Consider the following 20,304-nt stretch of genomic DNA (forward strand, 5'->3'; position numbering starts at 1 on the left):
TGTAGATAATGTGTATATTGAGTCACGTGTTTATTTGGAGCCTCCACACAGGTGTACCAAACATATTGTAAATGTCCACATGCACAGATGTGTGAGTTATATGTGGTCCATGGAGTACTTGTATTATTTGCAATTTACGTGGGGTAAAGTTGGTGTCGGCCCATTAAAATCGCCCATACGGGTGTGTTCATACAAGCTTGTGTGGCAAATGTTACCGAGTGCTCTATTATTAATCCATACACCTGGGTGGGACTTTTCAGAACACCTCTGAGCACGATGTGGCCTTCAAGTGAACCATGTTTGGCACAGTCAACAAATGCTGACGAGATCGCACCACTCTGTCTTCAATTACACGGGTTACATAAACAACCATGATGAAATGTGGCTACGTGGATATTTAAAGTATCTGTGGCATGGACACAGAATTAATCTTAAACATTCTGTTTACTAGTGCTTGCTTGTATTTTACACGCAATTTACCAACTCTTAATTACTGCAATTAGATTATCTGATGGAACATGTGTAGTGAGTCTAACTGAGTCGCAGACGTTATTCTTCAGAGGCAAAACATTTATTGTAACACGTATATACAAAGGGGTAAATGCCCCTTTACCAGATACAGCCTGGGGTGGTGACCACCCAGCTAACTACACTATACGGAGGCGTTACAGCTACGAAGGGTCGGACCCTCATTCGGGTCCCCGGCCACGTGTTGATGCCGTGTAGGACGTGGAGCTTCCAGCTTGCAGAACAAAGCGACCCTGGTCCCTCTCAGGGACCCACCTTATATCCTCCCGGGTCAGGGCTGGCTCCGCCCTCGGCCCCGCCCACCTTCTCGAGCATTCTAGCTCCCTCTCGAGAGCTCTCCCTGGACACGTGATCACCCCCTAGCTCCCCACCTGGGGCCTCCTCTGTGGACACTCCAGATCACGTGTCTACGGGGTCAACCAGAGTGCCATGGCCCGGGGCAACCCCGTCCCTGGGCTGACACTCTCCCGCTCACCCTTGTGGGAGCCCTCACTGCACGCTATGCGTGGTGCCCTCACTATCCCAGCGCTCACCAAGCCCCGCTAGGGCTGGTACTACACCCGCCTACGGGGTGTACGCGATGACAGTGCATCGCACGCCGTGCTGTGCTAGAGCCGGCCTCACACAGCAACCCACCCAGTGCTGTCCGCGACGTAGGAACATCGCACGCCACGGCCCTCCCGGGCCGGCACCATACAGTGACATCCCCGATGTATAAATGTTCCTCCAGAGTTGGAGGCTGCTACTTGTTGCTGGAGGTCGTCTTCTTGCACTGCTCGTCAGCATTACCGACGTGATTGTTCTCGGAACTGACATACAACACCAAACATTGATTCAGGTGGATACGATTGTAGAGTCACCTTAGATATGGGGCAATTGACTGCATGGTAATATTGCCCTTTGAGGCTGCCTCCCTAAACTTTCATTTATGGAAAGTAGCAACAATTCTGTTCTACTAAATCGATCTTGTTTTCCATAACAACTATTATCACTATACTGTTACGGTTTTAATATTTCATTGTGATTGATTCAGTTCCAGATAATATATTGTAATGCATTTCAAATCGAAAATACCTGTGACAGCCTGTAAATTGGATCTGTCTTTTCCTCGATGCTTAACATTTCAGATATTAACAAAAGTGTATATCCAAGCACCTGCACATTATCCTTGTCATGAAGTGGATACATTTTTATTTGAAACTATACTTTAATAAAGGAAAAAAGTATGAAACCACTATTATAAAGCTAGTTATATAACATTTCTTATATAGTCTACATTTTGACCATATTGTGGGAACATTATGCAAATTAGCGTGTGCTGGAAGGCATTACTTTCCAGTTTATTACTTTATTATTTGATTCCTCAGATGAGGATGCAGTACTGAGTGATGGATACAATGAAGGGGATTTCGAAAGAGTTTATCGCATTGGTAGTGAGGCCTCAACAAGAGTAAGGTATTGGAATACGCTAACCCTCTTGCAATGGGCCAGAAAGGATGATCATTTGTGAACATAAATGCTATAGTTTAACACGTAGGCTTTTGCGACCAATATCCAATATCACCCATTATGGATAAATGCTATAAATGATAAACTCAGGTAAGTTGGGATTGTTAATTGCATCGTTTGATATAATGGCAAAAGGATGGGCAGCATCAGGTCTGGGAAGGTAAGGCTTTCTACGAGTAGATGCATGATATTATAACCAGAGAGAAGTGCATGTGATCAGAATTGAAAATTCATAACATGACAGATTGTAGGTAAAGCCGGAGAGCAGATTTACATTTCTTGCTTTTTAAAATATAATACAAGTTACGTAGTTGATACACGCAGTTATGTAAAGAGGTGCAACGTCTATCAGGATTATTCCACCAACCTTTGCATGTAAAGTTCTTGTTACAGACAATGTTAGATCACTACAGTGGAGTTAAGGAGCTGGGCTCGATTTCCCAGCCTGAATAGAGGCCAAGATAAATCCAACCATCCCAGACATAATTGTGTCAGTGTTTCTGATTCGCAATTGAGGCACCAAAGCAGAGTTTATACCAGGAATATGAGATAAAAATGTGTTCAAGATGCCGTTGGTAAGCAGATTAGTAATTACAAATCTATAGCTATAAGTTGTGGCTTTGATACAGTGTGATATATTTAAATATGATGATATAACTATCAGGTTGGCTTCGCGGTAAAAAAGCATAGATGTAAAAAAAAATAGAAGAAATTGGTCGGTGAGATCAAACACATACCAAGAGTTATATCAGGGATTTTGGTTAACAAGTTTCTCAAGGTCATTAACTGCAGCTAAGGATTCAGCTTCGGCAAGAGTAAGGCTACCCAGTGCCTGTAGAAAACGTGAGTCATTGCTGGGTGGGTGACCTTAAAGTCGTCTGGTACAATTGACTTCAGAGGAAATGTGGAATACAGGTATCCCTCGATGTATGAGAGGGATACGTTCTTGAAAAACACGCACGCGTTAAACAACATTTCGTAAATCAAAAGAGCTTTTAATATGAATTTAGAACAAAACAATTTGAGATGTGTTTCGGACAGTTATTCCGACGAAGACTCTGAACCTAAAAATATGCACCTACATCACTTTTCACAATACAAAAATAATAAAGAACTTAATTATTAAAACAATTGAATAATAATAATAAAAATACCTTTTCAGGGAACTCAAAACGGTTTATTTGTGCATGTTGGAATGCCTGGAAAGGTGACGTGGGGAGGCATTCCTGTTGCACTGCAGGGACACCGCGACACTGCCGAGGATGGAAGACGACGCAGCCTCCCGGGAGCTTCTTGTTTGATCTCGCCGCGCGTGCCGCGTGAAATTTCGTTCGCACGGAAATTCGATTTCGTCAATCATAAAGTGTCCGTCGTTGTCAATTGCGTTAACGCGACATTTCGTAAACCCAATGCAAATCGAGGGATACCTGTACAGACCTAAAACCAAAAGCAGTTAGGCATTCTTAAAGAGCTTCATATGACACTATGGGGACCTCATTTGCCAGTAAAAATATGATAATTGGTTCTTTACCCTTCTATCTGGCAACAAAACTGACACCTTTTTACAAGGAGTCATGTTTGCATAGACCGCAATACCTGCAGTCATAAATACAAACAAAGACATAACTCTGATAATGTGCACTGTCAGTGCACATTATCAGAGTGATGTCTTTTGTTTGTATCTATGCAAACATGACTCCTTGTAAAAAGGTGTCAGTTTTGTTGCCAGATAGAAGGGTAAAGAACCAATTATCAGCTTCATATGAACCACCTCACAAGTAATTATAGTAAAGACCTCACATTTACATGTACGTTTCAATTCTCGCAATAATGTTAGTTATTGTAGCTCATAATATATGCATTCAATAAAAACACATTAATTAATAACGTATGTTTCGGACAATGCCCCTTCTTCATAGCACATTACTACAGATGCCAGAGAGTGAGAGTGGATGCGTTTGGAGACTGCACTTAACACCATAAGGCTTGATTAGAACGTTTAATAATGTTTTCTGATGACCAGTCTTTAAATAGCCATATGAATAGATGCCAAATAATAGCAACTGAATGACAGACACACCCTTCAATTGTCAAACATTTATAAATTAACAAAATTTAAGATATATATAAATTGTTATAAAATGTTGATGAAACATTGCATTGTGGGAGATTTTGCTCTTATGAGAACATGCCACAATATCACTTATCAATACATTCCTGGGCCCAATTACAATTGCAATACAATTAATTTAACTGCCCTGAATTCCTGAATGGTGTGCTTAAGAAACAATGTTGTTCTATTTGTCCATGTTTTGTGTGAACGCTACAGCTGCTACAGGCTGCTGCATTAAATATTTAAATCAAACGAAGACCTTGAATTGCAACGACTCCTAAAATCACCATGGGGGTAAACTGTCACAACCCCAACACTCACTTTCCCCTATGCCCCACCACCTCCTCCCAGATCTTGTCATCCCATGTCTCCCGATGTCTTGGCCTCGGCTTCTGATATGCCTCAATCGCACCTGCCCTTGGGCTCCAGCCCAACCTCCCCCCATGTGTTTCAGGCGGCACCTCTACCTGTTGTACCTGCAGTCTTTTATGACTTCAGCCAGTCACCAACTCGAGTTGAGATATAGGTTGGGTTAACTAAAAGTTGGCTCAACTCCAGGACGGACACCCTGCAGCCCATTCCAGCCCTGCTTTTGTATAGAATCAACACTGGTTGTCCTTGGAAACACATTTGGAAACACAAAGCTCTCATAATATACAGAGGTGGTTTCACCTATTTGTGAAATTTGCAGTGACAGAGCTACAGTACAACGGATTGACGTGTAGTATTGCACAAGTCAACACATTACTAATATATAAAATGTTGATATCAAGTCAAAATGATTCCGTGGTAAAGTGAATATTGGGGCAGTGGCCATTCTCCATTTGTGGCTTTCATCCAGTGGGAAAATTCCACATTATAATTTGAATATAAGTATTTCAATGACTTGGATTCTGTGCATCATTTATGAGGGGACCAATGGCAAAGTGGTAAGTGTACAAGCTTATGTTACACTATAAACCTAGCAACGTGAGTTTGATTTCCAGCCCCAACATCATTGGCAAGTGATAGCTATACTATTCCTGAGCCCATGTTTCACCAAGCCACATGGACCAGCATTAAGTTTAGTTAAATAACCTCAATGACTGACGCAGCATGCGGATTGACCATTTGAATTTGAAGATAAACCGTGGTGTGATTTTGGTTCTATACTTCTACATTTATTTTGTAATTTCAACTTAACAGTTCATCTGGCTTGAGTGCACGAAAGTATTTGGAATAGGCAGAGATACAATAGGAGAAAAGACAGTAGGGGTTTGGCTGTTGATCCTATTCTGAAGTTAGCTGCCGGGGAAGGCAATAAGTTCAAGAGGCAAGACATTTAATGGCAACAGATATAGTCATTCAATAAATGTGCAGGTTAGCGGCACCCTATCTTTTGTCTACGATATTACAAAGTAGTTTAAATAAGTTGCAGCAAGACAACCCATTTTAAGACATCACTCTTTAATAGAGGTTTTTGGGTGAGATCGCGTAAATATAAATGTGTCGTTAAGCCTTCCACCACCTCACACAGCCAATTAGTAAGGTTTGTCACGTGAACAAAACATGCCAATTTGTTACTAGTTCAGCACACCGGTGTGTTGGAGAGTAAACCCATAACATTTACAATTCGAGTACGACGTTTCGCCAGTAATTACAACTAGCATCATCAGGCAGACAGCCAGAATTGTCTGCCTGATGATGATAGTTGTACTCAAACTGCAAATGTTGTAGGTTTACTCTCCAACACAACGGTGTGCGGAACTAGTAACGAATTGGCATGTTTTGTTTAAGTGACAAACCCTAACAGTTTGTGGTGGTGGGTTTAACGACACATTTATATTGACGAAATCTAATCCAAAAACTTCTTATAGATAATATTGGTCACGAAAGCCTACGTGTTAAACTAAGATATCACTATTCTTCGGGGCTTTCGGTGAAGTCACGAAGATAGGTTGAAAGAAATTTACAAAAAACTACGACGTTTCGATCAAAACACAAGCGATCGTCATCAGGAGGAGAAAAGAGGAAAGCTGCTGAGGCAGACTGTTTTAAAGGTTTAAAATGTGTGTAGCCCAAGGGCCATAAACTAAGTGCGCGGGGTTTAGTGATGTTAATGTGAGAAATTAGCATGTTTATGTAAGATCAGAGGGCGACCTTCACAACGAGGGCGCGGAGGTGGCCATTGTAATGTGCTAATGTAAGCCCCGCCCACTTCGTTTATGACCCTTGGGCTACACCCATTTTAAACCTTTAAAACAGTCTGCCTCAGCAGCATTCCCCCCTCTTTTCTCCTCCTGACGACGATCGCTTGTGTTGTGATCGAAACGTCGTAGTCTTTGGTAATTTTCTTTCAACCTATCTACGTGACTTTACCGAAAGACCCAAAGATTATGAATTCCTGCAGTCACGAAAGCTTTAAGTCAAGATTTAAGATATTTACTGTTGACATAATTAAATTGGACAGACTCTCATTTATACCCCTGTTTCTATGAGCCACAGAACTCGAGTACATACTTGAGCTCCCACTCCTGCACTCCTCCACTCCACACAGCCCGTTTCAATGCTTTTAGACAACTTGAGTTTAGCTGGAAATGTGGGCAGGAGCCCAAATTATTCTGGCTGAGTTTGCTCCTCACGCTGACTTGAATTATGCATGAGAATTTGGTCCAAAAAACATACATTTGTGGGAAAGACCTGCCCAACTCACGTGATTACTTGAGTAACTTGGAAAATCCTGCAAATTATACTTCTTTTTTTATCAATCAATGACTCAAGTGCTTTATTAAGTCGAGTTCTGGGAGAAATTAGGAAAAAAAACAGATGTCCTCAAGTCGCCTCGAGTTGTCTTTCTATGGAAATTAGTTTTTTTCTGTTATGTATTTTGTAATCTTTCCCATAACAATGTTCTAAGGTCAGTTCAGATTTCGAATTTACCCAATTTAGACCGATTTGGAAGATCAGCCAGCCTTACACAGAATCGATTTACACCATAATATTAATATTGGATTACAGTATATTAAAAACCAAAATTATTCATTTAAATGCATCCAAAGGTTAAGAATAGTGCATTGAAAATTATGTATTCGTGTTAGCTTTTGCTGAATAGCAAATTCTCAACTGAAGCTTTTTGTATTGCTTTCAGGGTACAGTTCCTTTGTGTCTCCAGAGATCAATGGAACAGTGTTACAGTAGAATAAAAAGCATAATTTATGGGCATGAGATGTAATTACATAATTGCATGTGAGAAATTTTTAGCAAGCAAAAAGTGTGGGAAGCATGCAAAATCTGTTTTTGCTGCATGAATGATGATTCGATTTATCATAAAAAAAAATATTTTTTTGCAGTCATGGAAAAGTGGTAACAACACAGGCCTGGAGGAAAAGGAGGGTCATGACAAGACAAAAGTACGGCAGGTGGGATCGTAAAACCTTTCATGTTGACATCTCATTTCTATCCCCTTGTGTGATTCGTGGATATTGCCTATCAACTCTGGTTTCTTACCCTCTTCCAATTAATTCTCATTCAGGAATTGCACAATATTCACATTCATGACCCTCCTGAAACATGATCTTGAGACTTGGCGAGGTGTTTTTGGATAAAAATGAAAATTAGCATTGCTATTATTACCATTATGACGAAGAATGTGTTGGTAATTATGCATGTGCACCGCTGCCGATGCAGAATCACAAAATCATGTTTAATCTAAACTTGCACCTCGAGTAAATATTATTTTCAAATTACAATGTATTTTACCACAAACATAGGTTGAACATTCGATAAGTATTTACTTTTGGAATGAAGAAAACGCCTTAAAGAAAATGTTCTTCCATTGGTACCTCATTTGCCAGTAATAAAATGATAATTGTTTTTTTTTGTCAGTTTTGTTGCCAGATGAAAGGGTAAAAAAAAACAATTATCATTTTTTTACTGCCAAATGAGGTACCAATGCTGTAAATGCTTACCCCGAGCTCTCATACTCTGATGATGCATTGTCTTTGAGTTGTACGCCTTTTGGCGTCATCTGGTCCAACCCATGTGAGACTAGGCTCTAAGAAAAGCTGTCTCTGGTGTGGACCAATCAACTTCAAGGACAGTGCATACATTATCAGAGTTATGTTCTTGGTTGCACATCGAAAGTGAGGAAATCACTCCTGGGTTATGCTTTAAAAAAACACATGTATTGTACGTGAGGTGAGATTTCAGAAGACGTCAATGTTTCTGTTGCCAATAACCCTCAAACCCCTGAGTTTTATGGTTCTGTTCAAGCCCTTTCTACCCATGAAATGTTCATAAAATGTTCATAATTCTGAAACGTACAAACAAAAATGTGTTATGTAGGTGTAGCGTATTTGCCAATTGTGACTTGAATTAAATGTTAACTTTTCATACGGTTAGCATGCTGGTGTTATTTTAATGCACGTTGTTTTCAATAATGTTAAACCAATTGAAGTATGGGAATTGACGGCAGGAACTTCTTGACGGGAACACACTTTTTATTAAATCTTTACGTGTCAAAATACAACGTGTAGTCTCCTTTCTTCCGACTTCACACTCCACTACTCTCGTGTAAACTCTAGGCCTCTGGCTACACACGATACCCTTCACTCGTGTAGACCCTATGCCTCTGGCTACACAATACACTCGACTCGTGTAGACCCTATGTCCCTGGCTACACAATACACTCGACTCGTGTAGACCCTATGTCCCTGGCTACACACACTGCATTCGGCTCGTGTAGACCTTATGCCTATGGCTACACACACTACACTCGCCTCTGGGTTACACAGAGTCCCGGTCCCGTTAGGACAGCGGGACTAGGTACCGCAGGGCCCTAGGTCTTCATCCCCGTCTTCATTCTTCGCTGGTTACACACACTGCCCTCACGCCTGTGTGCATCCCCTTTTATAGCCCCTGCTCACGAGAGGCGGAGCTGATGCGTACTTCAACGTGAGCATCGCTCCTTAATGAACCAATCACGACGCACTCTCTCTACGATCCGTTTTCCCCAGCGCGTGTTAACACTCCTCCACCAATCACACCGCGCTGCCACCCGATCACTCCCTCTCAGCACGTCACCGGCCCACAGCCAATCAGTACCCCGTAACCCACGACCCCGCGCTGACCCCTGATCCTCCACCGTCAGCGCACGTCACCGCCTACACAGCCAATCATCACGCGCTGGCATACGATCTCTAATCCCAGCGCGTATCACCTCTACATCACCCCCTCCCACATAGCTTGCAGCCGGCCCGGCTGTTAACCAACAACACAACCTAACGTCAATGCAGTAACAAAGAAACTCCACCTCTCAGTGTGCCCCGTAACGCAACAACAACAACACTTAAATATGAAGCAATATACAGCCCGACGAACAACACAATAAAAGCGAACACCGGAAAACGAACGCGCCAAGTGTCTCTGTGACTAAACGCAGTGCCGAGGCGCTCCGGCTGCCTCGACTCCTCACGTGGCAGGTCACACAAAGTAGCGCGACCTAGCGCGAGTCCGTCTGGCCGGTCCGTCGTATGGGACGGGACGTTGGCGACCGTCCGGTGGCTCCGGCCGCTCAGGATCCGGCCGCCGGTGGTCGGCAGCTGTCAGTTCCGAGACACCTGGGAGCGGATCAGGCGGAGACATGTGAGGAGCAGGCAAAGACAATTCCCCCTCAGGGTCGCTGGTCACGTCACATGCTCGGCCCTCATGACACAAGGGGAGGCCATACGGAGGCGAGAACGGTTTCAGTCGGGAGGGGTGGACGTACCAACGGCGTTTTCCCCATTTTATCTGAACGCACTGGGGGCGTGCAACCCGCACGACCTCCACGGGTCCCCGCCACGGCTTCAACAATTTAGGCGACGTAGCCAAAGGTGCCTGCGGGCAATGCAGCCAGGCCCTGTCACCTGGTTCCCAATTGTGCACGGACACCTTCCGTGCCCGCAACCGCTCGTTTGCAATTTGGCGAGCCCGTGAATTAAGCCGTGCGGCCTCCCTTGCCTCTGTCAGCTTATGAATATTAAATTTAATATGCTCTGCCAATTTCGAATTTGCTCATGGTGCGGACAGACCCAGCTGCGTTTCCATGGGCGGGTCGGCTTCCCGACCGTACATCAGATAAAACGGGGAAAATCCCGTAGCTGCATGGGGGGCCATTCTATACGCGGAGAGGACCCCAGGGACCTGCAGGTCCCAATCAACATGCGCCTCACACACCTGCTGGCACAACATAGAAGTCAATGTCCTGTTAAGCCTCTCCACCATCCCGTCCGTCTGCGGGTGGTACGGGGAGGTACGCACCTTCTTGGTACCCAACAGGTCGCACACCTCTTGCAGTAATTTACTCGAAAAATTCTTCCCTTGGTCAGTCAGCAAGCGTTCGGGAGCCCCCTTGTCCAGGACGTAGCCCTGGACAAAGGCGTCCGTCACAGCCGCCGCCGACTGGTTGGCGAGTGGCCACGCCATAGGCCACCGGGTAAAATATTCGACCCCCACCAACAGGTACTTATTACCCCTAGGCGTAACCGGAAAAGGCCCCAGAATATCGAGTGCAACGAGCTCGTTAGTGCGCGAGACCTGGATGGATTGCAGCGGTGGATTAGCTGGCACAGGCGGTGGTTTCCGTCTGGCGCACTCAACACAACCCTTCAGAATATTCACCACGTCACCCCCCATTCCCGGCCAATAATAGTCACGCTGAAGCAGGGCAAGCGTTTTGTTAACTCCCAAATGCAAGAGGCGTTCGTGTGCGGCCAAGACAACCTTCCCCCTCACAGCAGCAGGCACCACAATCGCATGCCGCCGGGACAAACTGTCCCATCTCATCAATAGGCCTTGCTTAAGCTCGTAGGAGCCAGTTCGGTCGTGGTTACCTTCGGAACCCCCCGTCTTGCGGCGCAATGCCAGCAGGGAGCTGTCCGCCATTTGGAGACGGCCCCACTCAATCAATGACATTGAGAGCAGCGAGTCCTGACCCCCAGGGGTAGCGGGACCATCCCCAATTGGTGTGCTCGCGGCCGCAACCAACGCCTCCCTACCTTCCGTAACCGGCGGTTTACAGCGCGCCGATCCCGATAAGCACGCACATTTGTGACAAGGCAACAACCGCGACAGGGCATCGGCATTTGTGTGTCGCAAGCCTTTACGGTACGTAGTCGTGAACTGATAGTCCTGGAGGACTTCCAACCACCGCGACAATTGGCCCGAGGGCTGGGCGACCCGCAATGAATACTGGAGCGCCGCGTGGTCCGTCCGGACCGTGAAATGACGGCCATAGAGATATGGCCTGAATTGTTGTACAAAAAAAACAATGGCAAGCAGTTCGCGACGGGTGACGCAGTAGCGCTGCTCTGCCGGCGACAACACCCTGCTACCATAGGCGACCACCCGTTCGACCCCTCCAACGACTTGGGACAGCACTCCCCCAATGCCCGTGTTGCTAGCGTCCGTGTCTAGCAAGAAGGGACTCGCGAAGTCCGGATAGCGCAAGGGTGGGGCCCTAACCAAGGCGTCCCGGAGGGAGCAGAATGCAGCCTCCTCCTCCGGTCCCCATCGGAACTTCACTCCTTTCGCCGTTAGAGCGTGCAAGGGTTTTGCAATGGTGGCAAAGTGCTCAACGAATCGGCGATAATACGAAGCAAAACCGATGAAACTGCGTACGTCTGACACTGACGTGGGCGTTGGCCACGAGCTGACACAGTCCGTCTTCGCAGGATCGGTAGAAATCCCCGAAGAGTCGACAATGTGACCCAAGTACCTCACGGATTTACGAAAAAGGTGGCATTTGGCCGGTTTAAACTTTAATTTAGCCGATCGCATTCGCAAGAACACCCCCCTCAATCGCTGGAGGTGTTCTTCAAACGTTTTACCGAAAACAATGACATCGTCAAGGTAAATGAGGCACGTATCCCACTGCAAGCCCGACAAAACCAATTCCATAAGACGCTGAAACGTCGCCGGAGAGGAGTGAAGTCCCATGGGTAACCGGTTAAACTGAAACAGGCCCCCTGGAGTCCGAAATGCGGTCTTAGGCTTAGACTCTTCGTCGAGTGGCAACTGCCAGAATCCGGATAATAAATCAAGAGTCGAAAAGTATCGCGCACCAGACAATGCGTCGAGAGACTCGTCCATCCTGGGGAGCGGATACGCGTCGGCCACAGAGATCTTATTCAGGCGACGGAAATCGACGCAAAATCGCAGGGACCCGTCCTGCTTTTTAACGAGCACAATAGGTGCTCCCCAAGGACTGGAGGAAGGCGAAATAATGTCGGCTTCTAGCATATCGTTAACTGCCGACTGAACATGTTCCTTCTCAGCAGGACTCAGTCGGAAGGGATTTTGCCTGACCGGTGCCGCATCGCCCGTTTCAATGTGGTGGCGTAGCAGGTCCGTGCACCCAATGTCATACTTATGTTTACTAAAGACATCCGAAAATTCAATGAGCAACCCGCGCAGCGCACCCAACTGTACCGCTGATAAATCGTCAGAGTCCGCGCACAGCGAATCAACCCAATCGAGGTCCTCCTTCAATGTAACGTTTTTCGTGGGACTCGGATCCGCCTGCGCAACCAGCCTCTCCTCCGCAGGGACCCGCGCCGCGTGAGCTAGCACGGTGCCCTGCTGAATGACGGCCGGCCGCGCCCCAGCGTTTAAAACCATCACAAACGGATCCCTGTCAGCCCCCACCAAAGTGTGAGCCACCGACAAATCGAGACCTCCAACAGCCCTACTAGAAGGACCCAAAAGCATGCCCTGTTCCGAGGCCTCCTTCACCCATGGCTTCCGCAACCGGAGGGGAATTAACATTTGTGAACCCGGAGGCACGTGCACGGTCTGTGTCGCTAACGCCTGTATGGTAGCGCACGCCGTCCGAATTTCATTAGGGCTCATCAAAAATGAAATACGGCGACCCGATGGTAGTTCAATGCAACGCTGATCAATGAGAATTTTGATGGGCATTTTTGCCAAAAAATCAGTGCCCAATAGATAAGGGACCGCCAGGGAGGACGAAACAAAAACGGGTCCCGACAATTTGATATCACCAATGCAAATGGACGCCCTAATCTGACCGATAATGCCCAACGATCCCCCGTTAGCGGCGTAAAATGGCACATCCACCGGAAGAAGCGGACGACATTGTACAGGGAGAATATTATAAATGAGATCCGATATAATAGTCGCCGATGCCCCCGTGTCCACTAACACCCTGACCTCGACCCCATCAATAGATCCGGTAACGACGGATGAACCCGCTGAGGCAGCCACTATTCTGTGCCCCAACTCCGACCATTTAATGTCTCCCCGGTCCCGGCCGAATCGCCCTCTCTGAACCGAATCCCCGAACTCTACTCGGCTCTCCCCCGCCGCAACGCGACGACCCATATGTGCCGAGTATGCGGGCCGAGCATGTGAGGTGCCGCGACTTGCCGGGGTTTGCAGGGACGACTTGGGGCCTTGGTCGTCGTCCAGCCGAGGTCCCATGGCGCGCTGACGTGGGGCGCGGCAACCGGAGGCCACGTGGCCCCGGAGGCCGCAGTTATAGCAGGTGATGACAGTCGTCGGAGATCTCGGTTGCTCCAGCTTGCGGGCCGCTCGCAGAGGCGAACGACCCCCCGATCTCCAGTCCCCCGGTCGTCCCGCGATGAACGCCTCCTCTCGTGGGCTGACGACTTGGGGCACGGTGACAACTGGGCCCGGAGTTGAGGCCACGGCAGCGTTGCAGACGACTCCCTGTTTACGTTGAAGGACCTCGTGCGCTTGTATGCTTGTGGCGACCCGTAATGATGAAATATCGGTCTCATCGGCCGTGTTGATGGGGACCCCCAGGTCCTGCGCCAACTTGAGCAGCTGCTCCAAAACCATGGCATCTTGGCCCTCCTCGTCCATACGAGGGAACGCGGCGTCGGCGAGAGCAAGCAACGCCGTGCGGTAGGCGAGCACGGTCTCCGTGTCCGCCTTCCGTCTTGCATAAAAATGATGGCGGCACGCCGAGGGAGGACCATAGACCTTGGCCATGAGAGCCAGCGCATCCTTGAGCGTGGAGCGGTCCGACCTGCGTGCGGACGTGAAGGCCGCGAGCGCGTTGTCATCCAGCATGGCAGGCAGTGCCCGCAGTGCCGTAGCGTCGGACCAGGCGGACATCTCCTGATGCGCCAAAAATCTGCGCTGAAATTGGCTCCAATCCCCGCCTTCCGCCTTGAAGGCTGACAACGTGGGAAGGCGCTGCTGAAAGATGAAGTCGTCCTCCTCCTCGTGCTTCCTCTCTGCCGCCCCGTCGGTGTGTAAGATGGCGGCCCCCTCGGCGGGTGTGTGATGGCGGTCCGCCGCACGCGTTGGTGACGTCAGCGGGCGCGCATGGAGAACCGCTGCCACGTGGTGATGGCCGTTCCCGCCAAAAGTCGGTGCAGATGAAATGGCGGCCATCGGCAAATCGTTTTGGCGGGAATCTGCAGGGCGTCCCTGCAGAACGTCGGCCGCCGTTCCCGCTCCTCCCGACGAGCTGATCTCCGCCAGGATGGACGCGGCGGCGAGCAGCAGCTCCGCCAGACGGGAGTGCGCTTCGCGAAGCACGGCATCAGTCCCCCGTCGCTCGTCCGGCGCCGTCGGCGGATCCTGCCCCGTGGGCAACTCCTCTTCCTCTCTCCCCGATGCCAGCTGGCCCGCGTCGTCGAGGTTGTCCCCGTGGTCAATCCCGTGGGTCCGACGGTTCCTCCTTGTATCCATGCTTGGAAGACCGTTTCACTTCTGACGCCAGTTGAAGTATGGGAATTGACGGCAGGAACTTCTTGACGGGAACACACTTTTTATTAAATCTTTACGTGTCAAAATACAACGTGTAGTCTCCTTTCTTCCGACTTCACACTCCACTACTCTCGTGTAAACTCTAGGCCTCTGGCTACACACGATACCCTTCACTCGTGTAGACCCTACGCCTCTGGCTACACAATACACTCGACTCGTGTAGACCCTATGTCCCTGGCTACACAATACACTCGACTCGTGTAGACCCTATGTCCCTGGCTACACACACTGCATTCGGCTCGTGTAGACCTTATGCCTATGGCTACACACACTACACTCGCCTCTGGGTTACACAGAGTCCCGGTCCCGTTAGGACAGCGGGACTAGGTACCGCAGGGCCCTAGGTCTTCATCCCCGTCTTCATTCTTCGCTGGTTACACACACTGCCCTCACGCCTGTGTGCATCCCCTTTTATAGCCCCTGCTCACGAGAGGCGGAGCTGATGCGTACTTCAACGTGAGTATCGCTCCTTAATGAACCAATCACGACGCACTCTCTCTACGATCCGTTTTCCCCAGCGCGTGTTAACACTCCTCCACCAATCACACCGCGCTGCCACCCGATCACTCCCTCTCAGCACGTCACCGGCCCACAGCCAATCAGTACCCCGTAACCCACGACCCCGCGCTGACCCCTGATCCTCCACCGTCAGCGCACGTCACCGCCTACACAGCCAATCATCACGCGCTGGCATACGATCTCTAATCCCAGCGCGTATCACCTCTACACAATGATTGAGTTTACAAATTGCTATGACATAGCTCAAAAGGATGAGTAAAAATGCACCCAGGTTTCCTTCGAAAATACTGCTAAATAATAACATTACTTAAATCTAAATTTAATTGTCCGTTAGTTGTACAGCACGTTTCACATTTCCTCCGATACACGTTTTTATTTTACTTTAAAATATACAAAAACGACAATGTGATATGACTGCTCACATTTTTCCAACAGTTCATGAATAATGGACTTCAATTTGTTGCAGATCGTATTCTATTTCATAACTTTAGCATTATCATTTGCATTAAAGTACTAAAATAGGTACATTCCTAAATCATAGTCAATATTTGACCTAGCAAGAGGACTGCACCAGTTTTGATTAAATGTATTGATCTTTTTTTCAGAATTTCACCCCAGGGTACAATATGGAATAGCAAGACCCAGAACACCACACTGCTGCTTTGTAACCCTTTGATATATCACTGGCTCACAACCAGGCGACATGCCAGCTCTATTATCATTACTACAGGCAATAAACAACAGAAGTAAGAACAAGTTCAACGTATCTGTTATTATCCTGGATCAACAAATATCCAATATAGGGTGTTGATATCAATACAATGACAACATGTGTTATGCAATTTTCAAAACCAATGATAAGGGTACCGTGTTAAATTATTTCACCCATTTAAAACTATTATGTCATACTAACCCAATATATGTTTTAATTGCATTACATAATCATACAGAAATACATGAAAGAAACATTTAGGACAATTTGGCCAATCCACCGCTGGATGAAGAATTCCTCAAACCGTGCCGGTCATGCGGAGTTTTGTGTCCACAATTCGTAACCCTGATGCTACCACGGTGCTTGCTGCTTCTGCTGCTCAATGCCGGTGGCTGACGATGGGGCACAGGATACGGGGGTCATTTATCACTCGCCACTGATGCTAGGCGTGGCTGAGAATCAAACTCAGGTCGCCGAGTTCATGTGCACAGTGTTATTAATCATTGCGCCACCGTCAACACCCGCGGCAAAAAAATATGAGGGATCTAAAAATAACCCGTACATGTGATGAAAACGTTCTTTCGCCCAGCCTTATATCACCGATTCATTAACGTGTCCATCGTTTAACCGGTACAGGTGTGCCCCGTTTGAAATGTATTTCCACTCTTTGATGCAGACTTTGGCAAAACTGTGATGAACATAAGGGCAATTATTTATCTACATTGTTCTTAGTTTAGGTGCGGAGCTACACTGTGGGTAGCAGAGGGCCAGTTCGAAAAATAAATACATCAATTGTTGGATTGTACTTATATGCTCCCACGTCTGTGCTTCCTGCCTTCACAACCCCACTTTGACCAGCGCGGTGAAGTATGGTTAAATAACCCCATCGATCTGCACGGCTTGGTGAGACCCTCATCAAGCAGCGGCTTGACAAAAGTACCGTTACAAGCACTTGTGGGTTTAAACAAATCATCATTTAAATGTGCTACCCTCGGCAATGTCACGATCTCTTTAACTTTTCCCATCGTAGTGGGCGAAGCGCTTTGGTAATCACCAGCAAACACGCGGACTGCTGATCTCGTGAGAAGCCCCCAGCCACAAGTGTGCCGCTTCATTTGGCACAAACACGTCCATATCACGATTCTCGACGGGCTGTACATGAATGTTAATAATTACACTGTATACCTACTAAATAATTCAGCACGTTCATGCACAGGACAATGCCTGCATGTCGTGATCAGGCGACTGTGGCCACTGCTATGTAAGGAGGCCACGTGACTTTGTCTCCCCACAACATCAGGCTTTTGTGTGCGAAAAATGCAAAACATTTTCTACTTGCAAATGTAGAGAATATTCGAGGGTTTTTTTCCGATGAATATGTCTATCCGGTGTGCCTTGCTCCGGGTCTGTCTTGCGAGAGACTCTATATTTCTAGTTGATGTATGTATTGGTTATATTAAAGGTGATGATTGACATATCGACCAATGGTTGTAGTTGTAAAGTGTTGTATGAAGGACAAGTTTGTTCACCCACGCCATTATTTATTTTTGGAATCATCAATTAATGTATTGCTCTAAAGTTAATTCAGAGAGTAATGCGATAAAACTAACAAGCGAGGGGTATTATTTACACGATTGGCACGTGGGGTATAAATCCCCTTTTACGTGGAAGAAGACAAAAATACAGTAAACCGGTTTGGTGCAAACGATTCAACAAACCCATGGATGTGAAACCAAGTTACAGCAACTTATTTCTGAAAGCCTTGCAAAAATCATAACACAACCTCAGCAATTTGTAACATTGTTTAAACGCGTTTGGTATCAAGTCAATTCACGTATCCACACGCAACAAAAACACACATTTGGGGGGGGGGGTATATAGAACGCGTAAGATTGCAAATGATGCCGTACGAATTGTGTACAGCGCCAATGGACATCATCAGAGCCAGCAGCTCATTATCCTGGACATGGGGTGGTTGGTGGTGCTCGTGACGTGCTCCGTGACTAGAGTGGCGGTGGTGGCGGTGGTGGTGGGGGGATGGTGGATGGAGGGAGACGGGGAGACGAGGTTGGGCGCTCTGCGCGCCACTCACTGCTGCCTGCTGTTGCATAAGCGCTGCAGTTGGGGGGTTGTCCGTGCGCGCGTTTGTGTGTGTGTGCAGTCACTGCTAGCGTGGTGAAGAGTAGTGTGGTAGCAGCAATAGCGTCGTCGGTGCTGTTGCAGCGTCAATGCCCATCTCGTGCCACTCACCGCGCAAATAGATGAAGAGTTGGCTGATGCTCGGCGACACGTAACGTGGTTCACGCGCGCAGAGGGGTCACAGCGGGCGTACATCGCGGTCGGGTGGATATCTCCCGTGCGGCCACGATCACAGTTCGTGGTGCAAGGAAGCGTGGTGGGCGAGTGAGAGATCGGCGAGTGGTGGCGAAGCGCGTCTGGATGGAGAGTAGCGAAGCTTTGCGGAGTGCGGAGGGGGGCGGCTACGCGGCCAGGGTGGTGTCGTGCGCCATGTGCTGCTGAGCGGCAGTGGCGACAGCAGACACAGCAACATCAGCAGCTGCAGCAGCATCAGCGACGAGTGAGACGGCAGAAAGTGACAGTGCTCAAGGTGAATCTCTCACGACTGTAGCAGCAGTAGTAGCTGCTGCGTGCGCACAAAGGAGTAGCGGGCACCAGCAGCGAACCATAGCCTCTACGTCCTGCGATCACCCCCCCCCCCCCCCCACATCTCTCTCACATGGCGAGAAGAGGCGGCACCACCAGCAGCAGCATCGCCTTGTTGCAAGTCGCCTTCGGGACACTCGTCCTGCTCTGGGAAGGTAAGAGAGGAGGAAGCGGCGGCTGCAGGAGGAAAAGGGAACAGGGAGACGGGGGATGCCAGCATTGATTGACACGCGCGCGTGAGCGCACCTGGAGAGTTGCATGGCAATTGGCACGTGGGAGTCGCGACCCAAAGTGGTGCCCCGTGTGTGGTGAAGAGCTGGGGAGAGATTGCGGTCGTATGCTTTTGTAAAAACAAAAAAATCGAGTGATGCGTTGACAGGGACGATACATCTCCCGTGGTGGTGGTGGTGGGTTTGGGTGGGGGGGGGGGCTGCTTTATTGCGTGATGAAATCGCTCGAGTATTTTTGAGACGTGGCTACAATCCAATTAAAGTTGCGCTCTAACATTACGAGGAGACTATTTTAGAGAGACGTCGAGATGCGTGGGGAGTGCGTAAGGGCCCGTGCGTGGAAAGTAACACTGGGAGACGCAACTGAAAGAGACACTGGCGGATTGCGGTGGGTGAGATTCCTGGAACTGGGACATGCGCAGGTGAAATGCTGCTGGATATTTGTTTAATAAGATGAATGCCACAGGACCACCGCATTCTCATGCTGTGGCATCAGCACAGCAACGCACACGCTTATACCCAGGCGAAAGCACTGCTCATCAATCAATCAATTATTGTCATTTGAACTTGACCCCTTGAGATGAGTGTATGCCTCCACATGCATCGCCATCCTTTGCGCATACATGCGAGCCGTTTGTGCACAATTGTGATGGAATGGATGAGTGCCAGCCAGACACGTGTTTTGGTTGGCAAGCAGCGGTGATTACAGTTAGGCTTTTTCTCCTTCTTCCCAAGGCCCGCTATCTTGTCCGTCCGTGCTTGAACCACGTGAGAAAATTGCGCCCTTGTTTAATCCGCACTGTGCTTATCCCCAGCATATAAACATTCCGCACAAAGGGGCGAGCAAAGCAGCCCTGCTCACGATAGGAAGGTTGGCAACGGGTCCCACACATTCCGCTCCTCTGTGCCGTCCTAACAGGCTGCCTATTGAGAATGCGTACAATGTGTCAATGTTTCACGGTGTGCTTTGTTACGTAACACCGCTATATTCATTACACACACACACGACGATCTACAGTATGGGCCTCTCTGCAGAATGTTATTGTGGCGTGCAACAACCGCCCTTTTCCACCTCGCTCCACAACCCCAAAACCCTCCCCATTGAATCGTGTTATGTAACCAGCGCGTGGGGAAAAAAAAAACATCGTTCACATCTGGCGAATTTAGGAGCGCAACTGTGATGATGGTGCCCGAGTAACGCACAAAAAAACCAGCTCGATTTAATTCGCGGGTTGGATTTTTCTTTCTCT

At 48.0% G+C, this 20,304-nt stretch overlaps 1 protein-coding gene across 1 annotated transcript in view; it reads left to right on the top strand.

The window, feature by feature from the left end:
- The first annotated feature begins 18,306 nt into the window (after positions 1–18,306).
- Positions 18,307–20,304, top strand: part of LOC133346429 (immunoglobulin superfamily DCC subclass member 4-like) — a 346,604-nt gene continuing 344,606 nt past the window's right edge. The window contains exon 1 of the mRNA XM_061557994.1: positions 18,307–18,979. Within this exon, the coding sequence (XP_061413978.1) occupies positions 18,898–18,979 (82 nt within the window). The 5' untranslated portion in view covers positions 18,307–18,897. The remainder of the gene's footprint in view (positions 18,980–20,304) is intronic.

Source organism: Lethenteron reissneri, chromosome 24 (genome assembly GCF_015708825.2).
Source record: "Lethenteron reissneri isolate LAM-NWPU_2019-01 chromosome 24, ASM1570882v1, whole genome shotgun sequence".
NCBI lineage: Eukaryota > Metazoa > Chordata > Hyperoartia > Petromyzontiformes > Petromyzontidae > Lethenteron > Lethenteron reissneri.